The 15,150-nt window shown below is 39.6% G+C and overlaps 1 protein-coding gene across 1 annotated transcript in view; it reads left to right on the plus strand.

The window, feature by feature from the left end:
* The window catches only part of GABRR3 (gamma-aminobutyric acid type A receptor subunit rho3), a gene marked incomplete at both ends in the record, with an annotated part of 41,686 nt that overhangs the window by 11,835 nt on the left and 14,701 nt on the right, over window positions 1-15,150 (plus strand). Inside the window, 4 exons of the mRNA XM_082626084.1 lie at window positions 4,069-4,136; window positions 8,408-8,631; window positions 12,049-12,131; window positions 13,149-13,289. Coding sequence (XP_082482210.1) covers window positions 4,069-4,136; window positions 8,408-8,631; window positions 12,049-12,131; window positions 13,149-13,289 — 516 coding nt within the window. The remainder of the gene's footprint in view (window positions 1-4,068; window positions 4,137-8,407; window positions 8,632-12,048; window positions 12,132-13,148; window positions 13,290-15,150) is intronic.

A 15,150-nucleotide genomic window follows, 5' to 3' on the forward strand; every position in this document is an offset into this window, starting at 1 on the left:
TTTTTCCTGCGGCTACTTTGTGGGGTCATTAAAAATGCAATTGAAATGTACTACTTAGTGGCAGGTGGCAAATCATCCCACGATTAAGAAATTTTTCTGACAATCATGGACTGGAGCTAAATGGTAGCCACATGGCTTGTGTGTTCAGTCAGTTCAGGCAGAAAAATCCATAAATTCAGTCAGAAGTGTCAGTCTGGTAGCCCTGTGAAATATAGTCCTTAACCTTCTCTTGTCTTGGTCAGAACCGCTTTTTATACAGGTCACCCCTTCTCTGTTCTCTCAAGCCTGCCTTCCTGGGAAAATCCGCCTGCAGGATATAAAAGACAGGCTTAAATTTATCTTCTCTTTCTTTATACTTGTCCATAACACAAACACACACACATACTTCTTTCCTCTTGAGCTAAATGTAACTTCAGCACTTCTCTTAATGTTTTCCTAATTAGCCTTAACATTAAAACCAGCTGCTACTGCAGTGTCTTTTATAAAGCATTAGAAGATTAATTGACTCATTATGTGGATAAAGGAGGATACATATTTAAGGGAGCTTTTTGTTTAACTTGGGTTATAAATTGCAGCTCATTTTCTTTATTTACACTTTCCCACCCTTTACATCTCCCATAACTAAGGGGTTTTTTTGTTTTAGTTTTATAGATGATGATTTCTTTGTTTCTTTAAAGTGAAAACAATTCAGCATCTAGATACTGACTACTGAGTCAAAACAAAAGCTAAAGCTGTAAAAGCCTCTTGTGTAGTCTTTGCTTGTCATACAGGAGGACCAGATTGGGAGCCAGAGGGACCTGGCTATATTCCTGCATTAAACAGCTCTAAGTTGCAGGCAAGCTCTTCAACCTTGCTGAGCATGAATTCCCTCATATCAAATGGAGTTAAAATTGATTCTACCCAGCTAACTAACGAAGTGGCTATAATAATAACATTAGGTAATATATAAAGTATTTTAAATGCACCTCACAAATAAGATGAATAACTTTCATTTAGCTCTCCTTATTCCAGCATGCATAAAACCAGATTGATGATCTAGCTTTATATATATATATATATATATATATATATATATATATACATATATATATATATAGAGAGAGAGAGAGCAGTATAAACATCTATGCCACTATCTAGTTAGTGATCCTGGGAAATCAACACCTAATCGTAATAGTTAATAGTCATTTAATTTTTACTATATTCCAAATGCTTTACATAGAGAATTAATAAGAGTATTTATGAAAGTGTTATATTTCATATTCTATGTATTACACATCAAATAGATACTGAATAAGTTGGTTAAGACACTTGAATGTTAGGTTAGGCTAAGGACCTAACATGCATTTTTTCATTTTGTTTCACAGCAACCCAGTTAGGCACATACCATATACTTATTTCCCCTATTTTACAGATGAGCAAACTGAGGCTTAGAGGAGTTAAGGATTTACAGACGTTTAATTTTTTTTTTTTTTTTCGGTACCTGGGCCTCTCAATGTTGCGGCCTCTCCCGTTGCGGAGCACAGGCTCCGGACACGCAGGCTCAGCGGCCATGGCTCACGGGCCCAGCTATTCCGTGGCATGTGGGATCTTCCTGGACCGGGGCATGAACCCGTGTCCCCTGCATCGGCAGGCGGACTCTCAACCACTGCGCCACCAGGGAAGCCCCAGACATTTAATTTTAACTCGGGTTTATGTGGCTACAAATTTCATGGTTTTTTGTTTTGGTTTGGTTTTTGCTTTATTGACACCTTTTCTCTGGGACTCAGCTCCTATTTTACAAAAAGAATGATCTTTGGAGCTTTTATCCAGCTCCAAAATTCTATGATTCTGCATCTTGCCTTTACACGCCTTCACCCTCCACTCTGTCCTCAGAATGTCAAAGCAGAGTACAGAGTCCTAGACCCAGGAGAAAGTACACTTGGGCATCAAATGGAAAGGAGACAAAAATGAGGTCAGACAGCATCTGAAGACAAACACTTTCCTTTGCGATGGAAGAGCTCATCCCCACAAGAATAGAAAAAATGAGAGGGAAGAAAGAAGAAATCTAAGATGTTTCCAGGAACCCATTCCTAAGAGACAAGCTATATTATTACCCCACTGTCAGTCCAGCCTTCAGACAACCCCGAGGGCCCAGCGCTTGTCCAGTGGTGGCATGAATGTCCTTGTATGGTGGCTTTATAAGACTGTTCCTGGATTGCAGAGATAGTCATCAGTAAATAGGTCCTACGTACAAGTCATGAGATCTTGAATCCAAGTTGTGTTCAGGTTTTGTCATAAAATAGGCTCTCTGTGAGAAGCACTGGATCATTTTGTAGTGAAGGGTGGACTGATTGTCTAAATGTTTGAGTGTAAGATTGGGAATTGTGGTTTGCAGTCCTAGGAACAGTTTCACATTTTTGCTGATTGCAGTAAGAGTAACATTTATTCTGTGCTATTTACTGAGTATCAGTTAAGTTTACTGTATATTATTTCTAGTCTTTCAGTAAGTCTCCAAAGTGAGTACTACTACTGGATCTTAGAGCTGAGGACACTAAGCTTAGAGATGTTACTGACCCTAGGTCACATGTGAGTCATGGAGCTGGATTCAAACTCTGGTCTGGACTCTAATGCCAGAATTTTCTCCAGGACATTCTGTTCTCTGTCCAATCCCTTCAGTCCCTTGGAGTATTGGAGTTAATGGGAATATTTACTCATCCTGAAAGGCCAGATAGGGGCAGGGATGAGATCTTTCCATAATTTTTTTTATTTTGATAGCTCTACCAATTAAAGAAAAAAGACAACCAAACAAAATAAAAGCACCAGAGGTGAAGCTGATAAAGGAATAATACTGAGCTGTTCCCAAGTTAATGCTTAATCATAATTATCATTAAACAAAATTTTAATAGAATTGCCATTATACATTACAGGAAGTAATTGGTCCAATATGGCAGGACGTAGCTGGTGGTTAAGATTCAAGTAAGGTATTCCTAAAGCCTGAAACAGAAATATATTCTAGTGACAGGCCCAGTGCCTGGCCAGCTGATACCCTTGTAAGTAAAGAATGATATTGAGGGTTTAGACTTATGGAATAGAAGAGTGAATCTGGGTCTATAAAGTGAAGGTAACGTCAGCCAATTAATGGGCCAGGGGGGTCATAGATGGGGCACAGGGACTGGTGAGGCATATCTTGTTTTATAATGTGCATTTAAAACACAATAATTAGGTGCCTTATTAAATTATACTCACATATATGTCACATGTAGCACATCCAGACAATAAGGAAGGAAGTTTTTCTGGCCTGTCCCTTCTAAATCCCAGAATCTTGACTGAAACAGCCACCTGGGATCCATCTAGGCAAGATTTCTGTTTTGTCAACAATAGTTGAAAGCATTTTTTAACTCGGGACTATAAAGTTTGAGAATTGGTCACCATGGAAAGAAAACATATGAAGACTATATGTGTAAATATACAAACTATTTGAACATATATATGCATCAAATTTCATACACAATACTAAATAATGAAGTTATTAACATCAGCATCCCCTCACACAGGAACAGATGAAACCCTTTGTAAGGTGTAACAAGGAAATGTCTTGGTCTCAGTCTGTTCTCTGGGTGCATGAGCCTGATTCTGTGAGACCCAGCTGCACACCAATCTCAGTACTTGTCTGTCTGAAGTTGCTCCAATTCTGACTTCCAGAATACTCTCAGCCACACATTTCAAAGGATGTTTGCTTTATCCCAAATGCAGGTTGTGGTTACTGATGATCTGGGAAGCGACATTTCTGAATGTGCAGCATCCCTGTGTAGCACTGTACTAGAAGTGTTCCTCTAGCCTGCCATGCACTGCCCAAGTGAAAAAGGCTGAATTTTTGGCAAGGGAGGAAAGGCTCCCATATTTACCAAAGTCATGAACTCCATGACTACATCCACTCCCTGAATGTGTAATAATATATCAATAGACAATGGAGAGATTTATTGTTAAAACTTGAAAAATAATTCATTTGCAACGTTGATCTCTCTCCACTTTAAATGTTTCCAAAATAATCCTGATTCCTCATTATATTACCCATTCTTCTTTCTGAAGGATCTCCAGTGCCAGTGGGTATAGATGTCCAGGTTGAAAGCATTGACAGCATTTCACAGGTTAACATGGTAAGTTTCTCCATGAGATACTTTTTCTGAAAGGATAGAGTCTCAATAGTGTCAAAATCACTGGTGTTTTAATAAATCATCTTAATTATGTATGTTACTTATTTTTCCTACTTTGCTTAATAAAGTTGAAGTTGCTTTACTCTCTTCTATCCACTTCTTTCTACCTCTAATTAAAATTCTCATTCCTTTTCTCCTCTTCTGTTTTCCTTCTAATGGCTTTACAGTGGTGGATCACTGAAGGACATGATATATTTAGCTATGTGACATGAACCAGAAACAATTGCACAAGAAGAAAAGGTGATCATAATATATGTGAAATATGAAGTCACAACCATGAGTCCTTACCCACAAAATGATAAACACTTGAATCTGGGTTGATAGAATGCTTCCACATTTTTCAGTTAATACTAACTTTGCTTATCTGTAGACAAACAATAGCAGAGAACAAAGGATTTTTTAAACTCATAGGACTAAAAATTTAAATTAAGAAAAGTTTGTCCATTCCCTTATAGTTTCTAGAAATCCAGAAGAGACTGCCCTTATTTTATTTTTGCACTGAAATATTTGCCATTTTTATGGAGTAGTACTTGAAAACCACCATCCCTTAAAACTTTAAACTGATTGATTATTATCATCTTCAGCCTTCCTTTCAGCCTTTTTCTGTTTCCTTTGCCATTTTATATGCTTTGCTTTTTTGTTTCCTCTTCCCCATTCCCCCTAACCCGGTTTTTACCATTTTAGCTATTTTTATGTTTTAATATCCCCTACCATAATTTTTCCATTTCATTTTCTCTACTCCCACTTTAGAACTACCGAGTCTACATAATTACCAGAGTTGTGTTTCATTTAAGTCATTTTAAGCTTTTTTCAGGTACTTTGAGAATAATATTTACTTGCACAAACATATACATTATTGATGTAATTCCTTTTTACCTACTACTATTCTGTTAATTTGTTAATGTCTCAGAGCTTTGTGTAGCCCATTTTAATGTATTTTTCTATGCCAAATAAAAAGTGCGTTATAGGGCTTCCCTGGTGGCGCAGTGGTTGAGAGTCTGCCTGCCGATGCAGGGGACACGGGTTCGTGCCCCAGTCTGGGAAGATCCCACATGCCGCGCAGCGGCTGGGCCCGTGAGCCATGGCCGCTGAGCCTACGCGTCCAGAGCCTGTGCTCCGCAATGGGAGAGGCCACAGCAGTGAGAGGCCCACTTACCGCAAAAAAAAAAAAAAAAAAAAAAAGTGCGTTATAGTTTCAAATTTTCAATGTCCATCTCCTTGTTCTTACCTAAGTGATGTATATTCTTATATTTGAATCACTCTTTCCATGTAATTTTGTTCTCTTCAGTTATGTTGTCTTTTTCATCATCTCCTGTAGTTGTCTTTCTTTTGTTTCCTATCAACATTACACTATGTGCAACTATTAATGACAAGGGCCCTAACAGGTACTCACTGGTAGGATGCAGCTTTGAACATGTTTCGGTTTTGGTTGTGGTTTCAATTTTGGATTTGTTCCTACCTCCCCCCAAGTTTTAGACAGTTTGTGAATGCCATTAGATAGGGCCTGTGCCCTCCCGTTTGCCCTGGAACCCATGCCTGGCTTTCCCCTTAGGTTCATCCTGCTTCATTCATTGGTGTTTCCTGCCAGGTCCTGATCCAGGGAGACATCTGAAGTTGCAACTCTTAGCCAAATGCTTATTGTCTTTCATTTTCTACTTTGAATATGGAAGCTTGGTTTTTGCAGGGGGCTGGAGGGTGATAAAAATAAAACCAGGGAATACCCCCTCCATGAATAGAGAAGATATGAATTACTTTCAAACTCCGTTTTCCACCTGGAAAGATTTAGTTTGTTGTTTATCTAATCTGGTCATTTCATGTATGTTAATCCTTGCATTTTATTCCCTTTTCTGGAATCTTTTACATGTGTGTTCTTGTGAAATTTTCAAAAGTTGCTTTGGGATATTTTTTGGAATAAAAGTATTTTTGATATATGAACTGTGGCTTATATATAGTGTTTTTCATAGAATTAAGTATTGAAATTTAGATTCTACATATTATTTTTAGTATGCAATTACCACAAAGATAATTTTTTTTTAAAGAGAAGAGAATGAAAGAGAGAGAATACAGTAGGGATCTCTTAAGGAAGCAGGACCTAGAAAATATAAATCACTTAAAATTGAAAGAGCAAATAATCTTTTCATATGTCAACTTAATTAATATTTTTATTTATAGTGATTCCTTCAACTAGTCATTGCCATCCCAATGCTAGCTCAATGAAAATGACAGGACACATAAAAATTCCAGAAAAGTCTAAATAAGATCTTCTATGGCCCAACATCTGGTTTCAATGTTCAGTTAATGTCCTTCTAGTCCTTGTCATTATCTAATTTAATATTTATTTCAGTTCCAATCAGACCTTAAATGCAACTTCCTTCATTTGAAGCACCTACCCCCAGAGGGAATAGCACCAATAGCTCCCACTATTCAAAACTGCCTTGATTAGAAAGCGTTGGCTCGTCCCTTACCCGAAGTGGCTTTTAGTGACATTTCCTCGAGCCCGTTGTGCTCCAGAAGCAGGCTCTCATTTCGCCTCTCCTGGCATAATCTCTAAGTGATACCTGAATGACCCAGTCTGCATCTAAAAATCTCCTTGTGTCTACCCTACAGCCCCCAACACTGGACCTCATCCTTTTCTCCTGAATAAGCTCAGCCTTAGTACTCGGTATCAGCAAAAACTGGTCTGCATTCTCCATGCCTAATTTGAAAAAATTATCAGTGACCTCCAGTGTTGGCTTCTTTTGCTTCTCATTTATCATTTTCCCATGCTCCCTTGTCCCACCCTGAATTCACTTTCGATCCCTTTTAGTTTTGTCCTGCTCTCCTCAAAACAGGCTGTTCAGCCCGCTTCTCATGATAGTGCCAACTAGCGGTGATGCTGATGTACCACTGATATGTACATACCAATGTCTGACATTTGACTTCATAGGCTCAGTATTTGCCCAGTGCCCTCTGATCAGACTGAGCATCTAAAACCAAATATATGCTCATTAAAACAATCCATGCAGTAACCCACAGGATTCCCTGTGGAGTAGTGTTACAGTAATGAATGAACCATTCTATTTATTCACCCTCACCGTAATCCAAAATTACACAGGGCTGATGCTCCCAGATTAACGCAGAGCAATAATACAATGTACCTCTATTCTGATCCTAAGAAAAACAAATGAGCTCATCGTTACTTGATGACTTATTTGTGGTTTACTGAGATTTGTTCTTTGCTTGTGTAATAAATGTCAAAGTTCTATTATACGTGTTATTTCAAGAAAAATAGGAGTGTTGTTGGGAAATAAATGATAGTATGAAGTAAGCATTTGGGAAAGGTAAAACACATTGTCGTTGCCCACACCCAATGACTTGGACGAAGATAGGAGAATTTCTGTTCAAACAAAATATTTAATGTCATATCTGAGAGCCAAATAAAACTCGAATTATTGACTAACCATTTTTTTTTCTGCTAACATAATGTTAATATAGCTTTTTCCCCTCATCCTTACCTCCTTACAACTGGAATGCACATTAACAATTCAAATACCTGAGCCATACTGGATCAGAATCTCTGGGAACTAGCTTCTGGGGAATGTGCCATTTTAACGAATTCACAGGTGATTTTTTGCACACTAAAATTCCAGCACCACCATTTCCTGGCATTCTTTCTGTCTCTCAAGAAGAGGGAGATCATTGTTGCTTTTTCAGAACTTCTGAAAACATGCTTTCCACTAACAGCTCCAATAAAGGCTGTGTCCAGGTTTTTGTGGGACTGTAGTTTTTTCAACTTGGGGAGGGCTTCTTTAACAAAAACAGTATAAATGTATGGATACAAAATCAATCACAAAAGTGAATATCTATTTATAATGAGAAAAAAATCAAAATAAAATACCAGGCCATGGAGTTTCAGGTTCCTTTCTTCTGAGATCTCTTTAGGTGATTTACCAGAGTGCTTACGTAGAAATGCTTCCCAGTTATAACCTGTTTCCCTTCACCAACTTGAATACTTGATGGTTTTCAGAAACTCTCAACATTCACCAGAGTCCAGGTGAGGGAGAGGCTCTGTGACTGAAGCTCAGTAGCTTCATTCTAAATCTACCTGAATATATAAGCTATTCACGGACAGGTCACTAACACCCATGGAAACCAATCGAGACTAATAGCATTGATTGGTCATCCTGAACCATATTCCTACTGACCTTGACTTGTCTCTTTTTCTCTCTGCCTAGGACTTTACAATGACTTTTTATCTCAGGCACTACTGGAAAGATGAAAGACTTGCCTTTCCCAGCAAAACCAACAAAAGCATGACTTTTGATCACAGATTAATCGAAAAGATTTGGGTGCCTGATATCTTTTTTGTCCATTCTAAGAGGTCCTTCATCCATGATACAACTGTGGAGAACATCATGCTGTGTGTACACCCTGATGGAAATGTCCTCTTCAGTGTCAGGTAAGGAGGGCTGTCTACTGCCTTTGGCTTCCTTATACCACACCATCTACACCAAAGCTGATGGGTCTCACTTCAGGCTAAACTCCCAATATTGCTGTATTTAGTAATGCTGGAGCTTGGGACACAAGCAGAAGATGTGATTTTTCCTGGTTCTAACTTCCAGGTTTTAAAGAATGGTTTCCTAGTCTAACTGTACCCACTCTGGGCATGTATTGGAGAATGATAGGAAATAAGGTTGGACAGATTGGAGCTGAATTATGGAAATCCTTAATAATCTGGCCCACAATTTTATAAGTATACAAAACTACTTTTCCTCCTCACCAATTCCACCCCACCCTGCACCCCAGCAAGCAGTCCTGGAATCTTGGATCAACTAAATAATTTTGTTAACTATCTCCTTCATTTTTCACAGGAATATATAGTCATCATCCAAGTTACCCCTAGTTTCTTCATTTAAAAAATTTTGAAAATGAAATTTAATTTAATACATTTGTTCTGACACTATGCTATAATATCCCTCCATCTTTAATATACCATATGTTTTTAAGCCTGAGTCCTGTGCTTACTGAGTGGCTTACCATAGGTAATCCTAAAAATGTTTGGTAAATCCAAGCAATTCATTTTTTTTATGTCTTAGAAATCCCAGAAATATTCAGTAGTAAACTGAAAAAAAAAATTAGCTTCCCAAAAGTTATCCATGTCCTAATCCCTGGAACCTGTGAAGGTTATTTTACATGGCAAAAAAAAAAAAAAAAAAAAGGGATCTATGCAGATGCGATTAAATAAAGGGTCTTGAGATAGGGGAATTATTCTGGATTATCTGGATGGGTCCTAAATGCAATCATCCGTATCCTTATCAGAGAAAGGCAGAGGAAGGATTTGACACACATGGAAGAGTAGAAAGCAGTGTGACCATGAAGACAGAGATTGGAGTGATGCAACCACCAGCCCCAGAATGCTGCTGGCAGCTACCAGGAGCTGTGAGAAGCAAGGAATGAATTTCCCCCCAGAGCCTCTGGAGGGAGCAGGGCCTTTCTAACACCTTGATTTCAGTCCAGTGATACTAACTTCAGACTTCTGGCCTCCAGAACTGTGATAGAATAAATTTCTGTTGTTTTAAGCCACCAAGTTTATGGTAATTTGTTACAATGGAAATAGACCATTTCAGATGGTCTATCAAACCAATACAGATTCTTTTTGTTCATTAAAAACACCTTGCTCACTTTCGTACAAAGGTGCTATTGCCAGACGTTTCATATGCTTTTTTTAAAAAAATGAAATTAAAGGAAAATACTACTTTCCATAGGACTTTTAAATCAGAAGTAACAGGACTCTAATAAGTACTGGAATCAAGTGTTCCTAGGAATCAGAAGCCGATTGGCAGCATCTGGCCAAGGAATCAACTGATTAAAATTAATTATTTTGATGAGGTGATATCCACTGGAGAATTAAGTGGATTATCCTTACCCTGCACATTCCAAAGAAAGAGTTAGCTTTTGCCTACCTCCTGGGAAATAACCTACAAGCCCTTGGAATATCCTGCCTGATAAGTATGTCTTTGTTTACCCGGAGGCCTTGAGCCACACGGTATCAACTTGATCTCTGGAGGAGTTCAAGACTAAGGTCAGCCATAACTATGTGACCAACCTTCAGTTAATATATACTTTGGACTCCAAAGCTTATATAGCTTCCCTGGTTGGCAATTGTCCGTGCATGTTGTCACACATCATTGCTAGGAGAAGTAAGCACTGTCCACATACCTCCACTAGAACAGGACAGCTGGAAACTTGCTCCTGGTCTCTCCTGGAACCTACCCTATGCATCTTATTTCATTGCTGATTTTAACTGGTATCCTTTCATTGCAATGAACCATTAACTGTTAGTATAACAGCTTTGATGAGTTCTGTGAATACTTCTAGTGAAACATTGAAACTGAGGTTGGTCTTGGAGATCCCCCAACACAGAAGGACTCAAAACTGTTGCCTGCACAGCTATTTCAGCTGACAGCAGAGCCAGTCGAAGCCCAGCCAGTCACCTGGTTTCAGGCTTGGTTCTGACACCGTCTACTGACAAAGGTTCTCTCTTTGACCAAATTCTACTCAGTCTCCTCTGAACTCTCTACTCACCTAGGCCCTGCTCCCCCATTCTCAATATCTGATCACCCTCCATATCTGATGAGGTTCCTCATCCACCCCCTAACCCCCAGCTGATATCTGATCACCCTGGCCCCCCTTCAGCAAGAATCCTGTTAGGTCCATTTAGCCAGAATCCCCCAAGCCCTGATGTTTCCTCTTGGTAATTGTTCATCCACTGACCTCCGCACCTCCACGCCACTCCCTCTTCCTTCACTATAAATTCCCACTCATTATATTTGGAGTTGAGCCCAATCTTTCTTACCCATTAAAAAAAAATTATAGTAGCCCTCCTAAATAGAGTCTGCCTTACCATTCTTTAACAAGTGTCATGAATAATTTTTTCTTTAATAGTGCCTGCCTAATCTCCTTGGTTGTTAATTTATTCATATGTACTCTGAAGGAAGTAGACTCAAAGATTTCAGAAGTCCTCTGCAGCTTTAAAGTACAAGGAAGATGCCAAAATGAATATGTTTTGTGACACAAAGTTATCCAGATATCTCCCTGGCTTGGCATTTTGCTGCCTGACTATTGACAGTAGAATTCAACCCCCGGCAGATAAAATGGTTCTACTCCTCTGATTAACTTGGATACACCATGGGTAGGAGCAGCTGTTGCCTTTGTTTTTTGCAGACTTGCTCAGGGGCCTTTTAAGGAACCTCTGATCTGCTATTGCGGATACCAAAGTTCAACAGCCTCTGCCTGAAGGCAGGAAAAGCTAAAAGGACATAAAATTTGAAAAAAACAGTCCTCATCAGTATGCAAGACTTTCAACTTAATAGCACCTGGATTGTAGATCTATAACTGAAAATGCTCCAGGCTTTCCCCTCACTCCTGGAAAGATAATTTCCTCAGGTAAACTTGCTTTGTGAAAGAAACCTTTATTCATAGGTTTTTATTACCACCATTCCAGCTCTTTATTACTGGAAACTATTTAAGTTTGGATCTTCCAGAAAGCAGAAAATATTTAAATCTATTTAAAAGTCTTCTCACTTTGAAGTGTGTTTTTCTGAAAACACCCAGAAAATATAGAGGAAGCTGAGCAGGAAATGGTGAAATCAGAAGCAATTATTAGGGCAGGAATTCACTCATTAACTGTCTTAAGCAAATCACCTACCTTCCTGGGTTTGCTTCCTTATGGGTTACTTGGAAAGAAGATGGTAACACCTGTTTTGCATTAGTCTTGAAAGGCACTGAAAAGTGTCAGAGAGCTTCAATGCTGCATTGCTTATTTGACCATGTGTTTAAATGATCTGCAGTTTTCTTTTTCTCATTCTTGCTATAGGATAACTGTTACAGCAGTGTGCTTTATGGATTTCAGCAGGTTTCCACTTGACACTCAAAATTGTTCCCTTGAACTGGAAAGCTGTAAGTCTTACTTCCCTATGGAGTATGTGTGGTCTGAACACACCACCACATACTTGCATATAAATAAGCATACTCTTAACAAGCATGTAAACATCTTGATAAATATATTTGTCCAAAACAGCTTGTTGGTTGGTTGGTTGGTTGGTTTTTTAGTAAGAATGATGATGGCAAATTGTCTCTCAAATGAGAAGATAGAAGATTCAAGGAAAAAAATGCTTTGATAACTACATATTCTGCAGCTTCCACAATGATTTTAAAGGAATAGCTCCCTCAAAAGTTGTATTCTTGCTAATGCTATTAACACAGACTGGCAGATTTAGAAAGCTTTGCCATTTATGTTCCCGTATGAATCCCAATCTTCCATTAAGTATACTTTGTTTCCCTGGAAAAACCCAGCTCTAGACTTAAACCTCCTAATCAAAGCCCTGTCAGAGGGCATCTGAGCCAGCTCCCTGTCAATTACTTTGACCCACCAGCTATTTTTGACATGATATCTTAAAAGCTGACTGCAGTTTTCCATAATGTGGGTAAAATGCTGGGAATCTCAATGGATGTCTCCTACATAGATGCTCCTCCCCAAGTCCATTGGAAACTCTCTATAATAGTATTTGATTATAGAAGAAAATTCTGTACAAGCCCAGCTTACTCTGGAATTTCATCCAATAGAGCTACAAAACTAAAGGGCCCTAAAGACTTGGCATCAGACCTGTGAGTGAAAGCCGGTGCTCTAACATCGCAGTGCACACAGACATGGAAACAGCTATTAGGAGAGTTTTAATGCATCCCGTGGGCACAGGAAAAGCTGCCCCACTATGCCAGTAATCGGGGTCTAAATTTTGGAGGTTTTTTTTTCTTTTTGAAGATGTGGATATTATCAGTCTATTGGCAAACATATATTTCAGAGCCATGACATTGGACCAGACCCCAGGGATACAGAACTGTATAAAACATGGTCATAGACCTCATGGAACTTACAAGAGCTTACTCCAATAAAAGAATGTTATTTTCTTGTCTTAGATGCCTACAACGAGGAGGATCTAATGCTGTACTGGAAACATGGAAACAAGTCCCTAAATACTGACGAGCATATTTCGCTTTCTCAGTTCTTCACTGAGGAATTCGGTGCATCCAATGGATTTGCTTTCTATAGCAGCACAGGTACAGTATTTTATGTGGACAGTTTATCAGCATTTATTGAGCATCTACTGTCTGCAAAGTACGAGTGGAAAGACCCGAGTCCAAACAAGCATCCCATTTGGCCAATAAGATCATCCTTCTTTTATAGGCAGCCACCTCTACCTTTCCAATACAGGTGTTCCTCAACTTATGATGGGGTTACCTCCCAATAAATCCATCATAAGTTGAAGTGCATTTAATATACTTAACCTCCCAAATACCATAAGTAGCCTAGCTTACCATTAATGTGCTCAGAACACTTATTAATCTAACTCAAATCCTATTTTATAATAAAGTGTTGAATATCTTCTGTAATTTAATTGAATACTGTACTGAAAGTGAAAAACAGAATGGTTGTCTGGGTGCAGAATGGTTGTAAGTGTATCCGTTGTTTGCCCTCGTGATCTGGGGCTAACCGGGGGCTGGTTCACTGCGGCTGCCCAGCATCACACAAGAGCATATGGCCAGCCCGGGAAAAAGATCAAAATTCAAAATTGGAAGTACAATTTCTACTGAATGTGTATTGCTTTCATACCATCATAAAGTCAAAAGATTGTAAGTCAAATCGTCTTAAGTCAGGGACCGTCTGTGCAGATTTCTGTCTTCGTTATATAACCACCTCTAACTAGATGTCTTGCTTCCTCTCAGCCCCTGCAGTCTACTCTTAATACAGCAGACAGAGTGTTCTTTTGAAAACATAAATAGCACAATTCTTCTCTGTTCAAAACCCTCTGGTGTTTTTCCACCAAACTTACAACAGAATTTAAGCTTCTCACCATGGCCTGCAAGGCCCTACGTGATCTCTCTCTGCCTAAGGCTCTGACCTCACCAACTACCCCTGCCCCCTCTCCCTACTTCTTGCTTGTCTTCAAACACACCCATCTTATTCCATCTGCAGGGTTTTTGCTTTGGCCTTTTCTCTCTATGCCTGGAATGTTTTCCCCTGATCTTTTGATGACCAGCCTCCTCATTTTGCTCAGAGCTTTGTTCAAATATCATCTCCTCAAAGAATGCTTTCCTAGGGCTTCCCTGGTGGCTCAGTGGTTGAGAGTCCGCCTGCCGATGCAGGGGACACGGGTTCATCCGGGAAGATCCCACATGCCGTGGAGAGGCTAGGTCCATGAGCCATGGCCGCTGGGCCTGCACGTCCGGAGCCTGTGCTCTGCAACGGAAGAGGCCACAACAGTGAGAGGCCCGCGTAACACACACACACACACACAAAATAATGCTTTCCTAGAATAGACTTCCCTCCTTACCATTCCCCATGTGTATTTGTCTTCACATCACTAACCATGTCCTGAAATACATCTCTATTTGTCTGCCTTATTGTCTGAGTGCCTGACTAGAAAGAGTGCAGGGATCTGTCTGCCTTGTTCACCATCCCATTCTCTTGTTCACCTCGAATGTGCCTGGTGCATGATAGGTGCTCAATAAATAGCAGCTGAATCAATCAATCAATCAATCAATCAAGTACGTCATTGTGATGCCACACACATGCCAAAAGGGTATAAAGAGATTTATTACTCACATAATGAGGTTTTCTAGAGAGAGCAGGGCAGGCTCCTGAACAGGTCTGAAAATGTCTGAGAGAACAGAAAAGGGTGCCTGGCTTGGGGTTCTATGGTGGTTAGAAAGTGGGGCTAAGGTGAGGATTCCCTTAAATGGTGCAGCGCTTGCATGGTTTGATCTTCCCACCAGTGCCAAAGAGGGAACATCTGGCTTTCCTCCTAGCTTGCCCAGGTGTGGAACAGAAGGGGAAGTGGGGCTAAAAAGTTATCAGAAGTCAAATATGAAAAATGGAGTCACACTCTATTTATTACACTACCCAAAATGAGGGCGCCAC

This window comes from Mesoplodon mirus (assembly GCF_964341445.2).
Source record: "Mesoplodon mirus genome assembly, chromosome: 6".
Classification (NCBI taxonomy): domain Eukaryota; kingdom Metazoa; phylum Chordata; class Mammalia; order Artiodactyla; family Ziphiidae; genus Mesoplodon; species Mesoplodon mirus.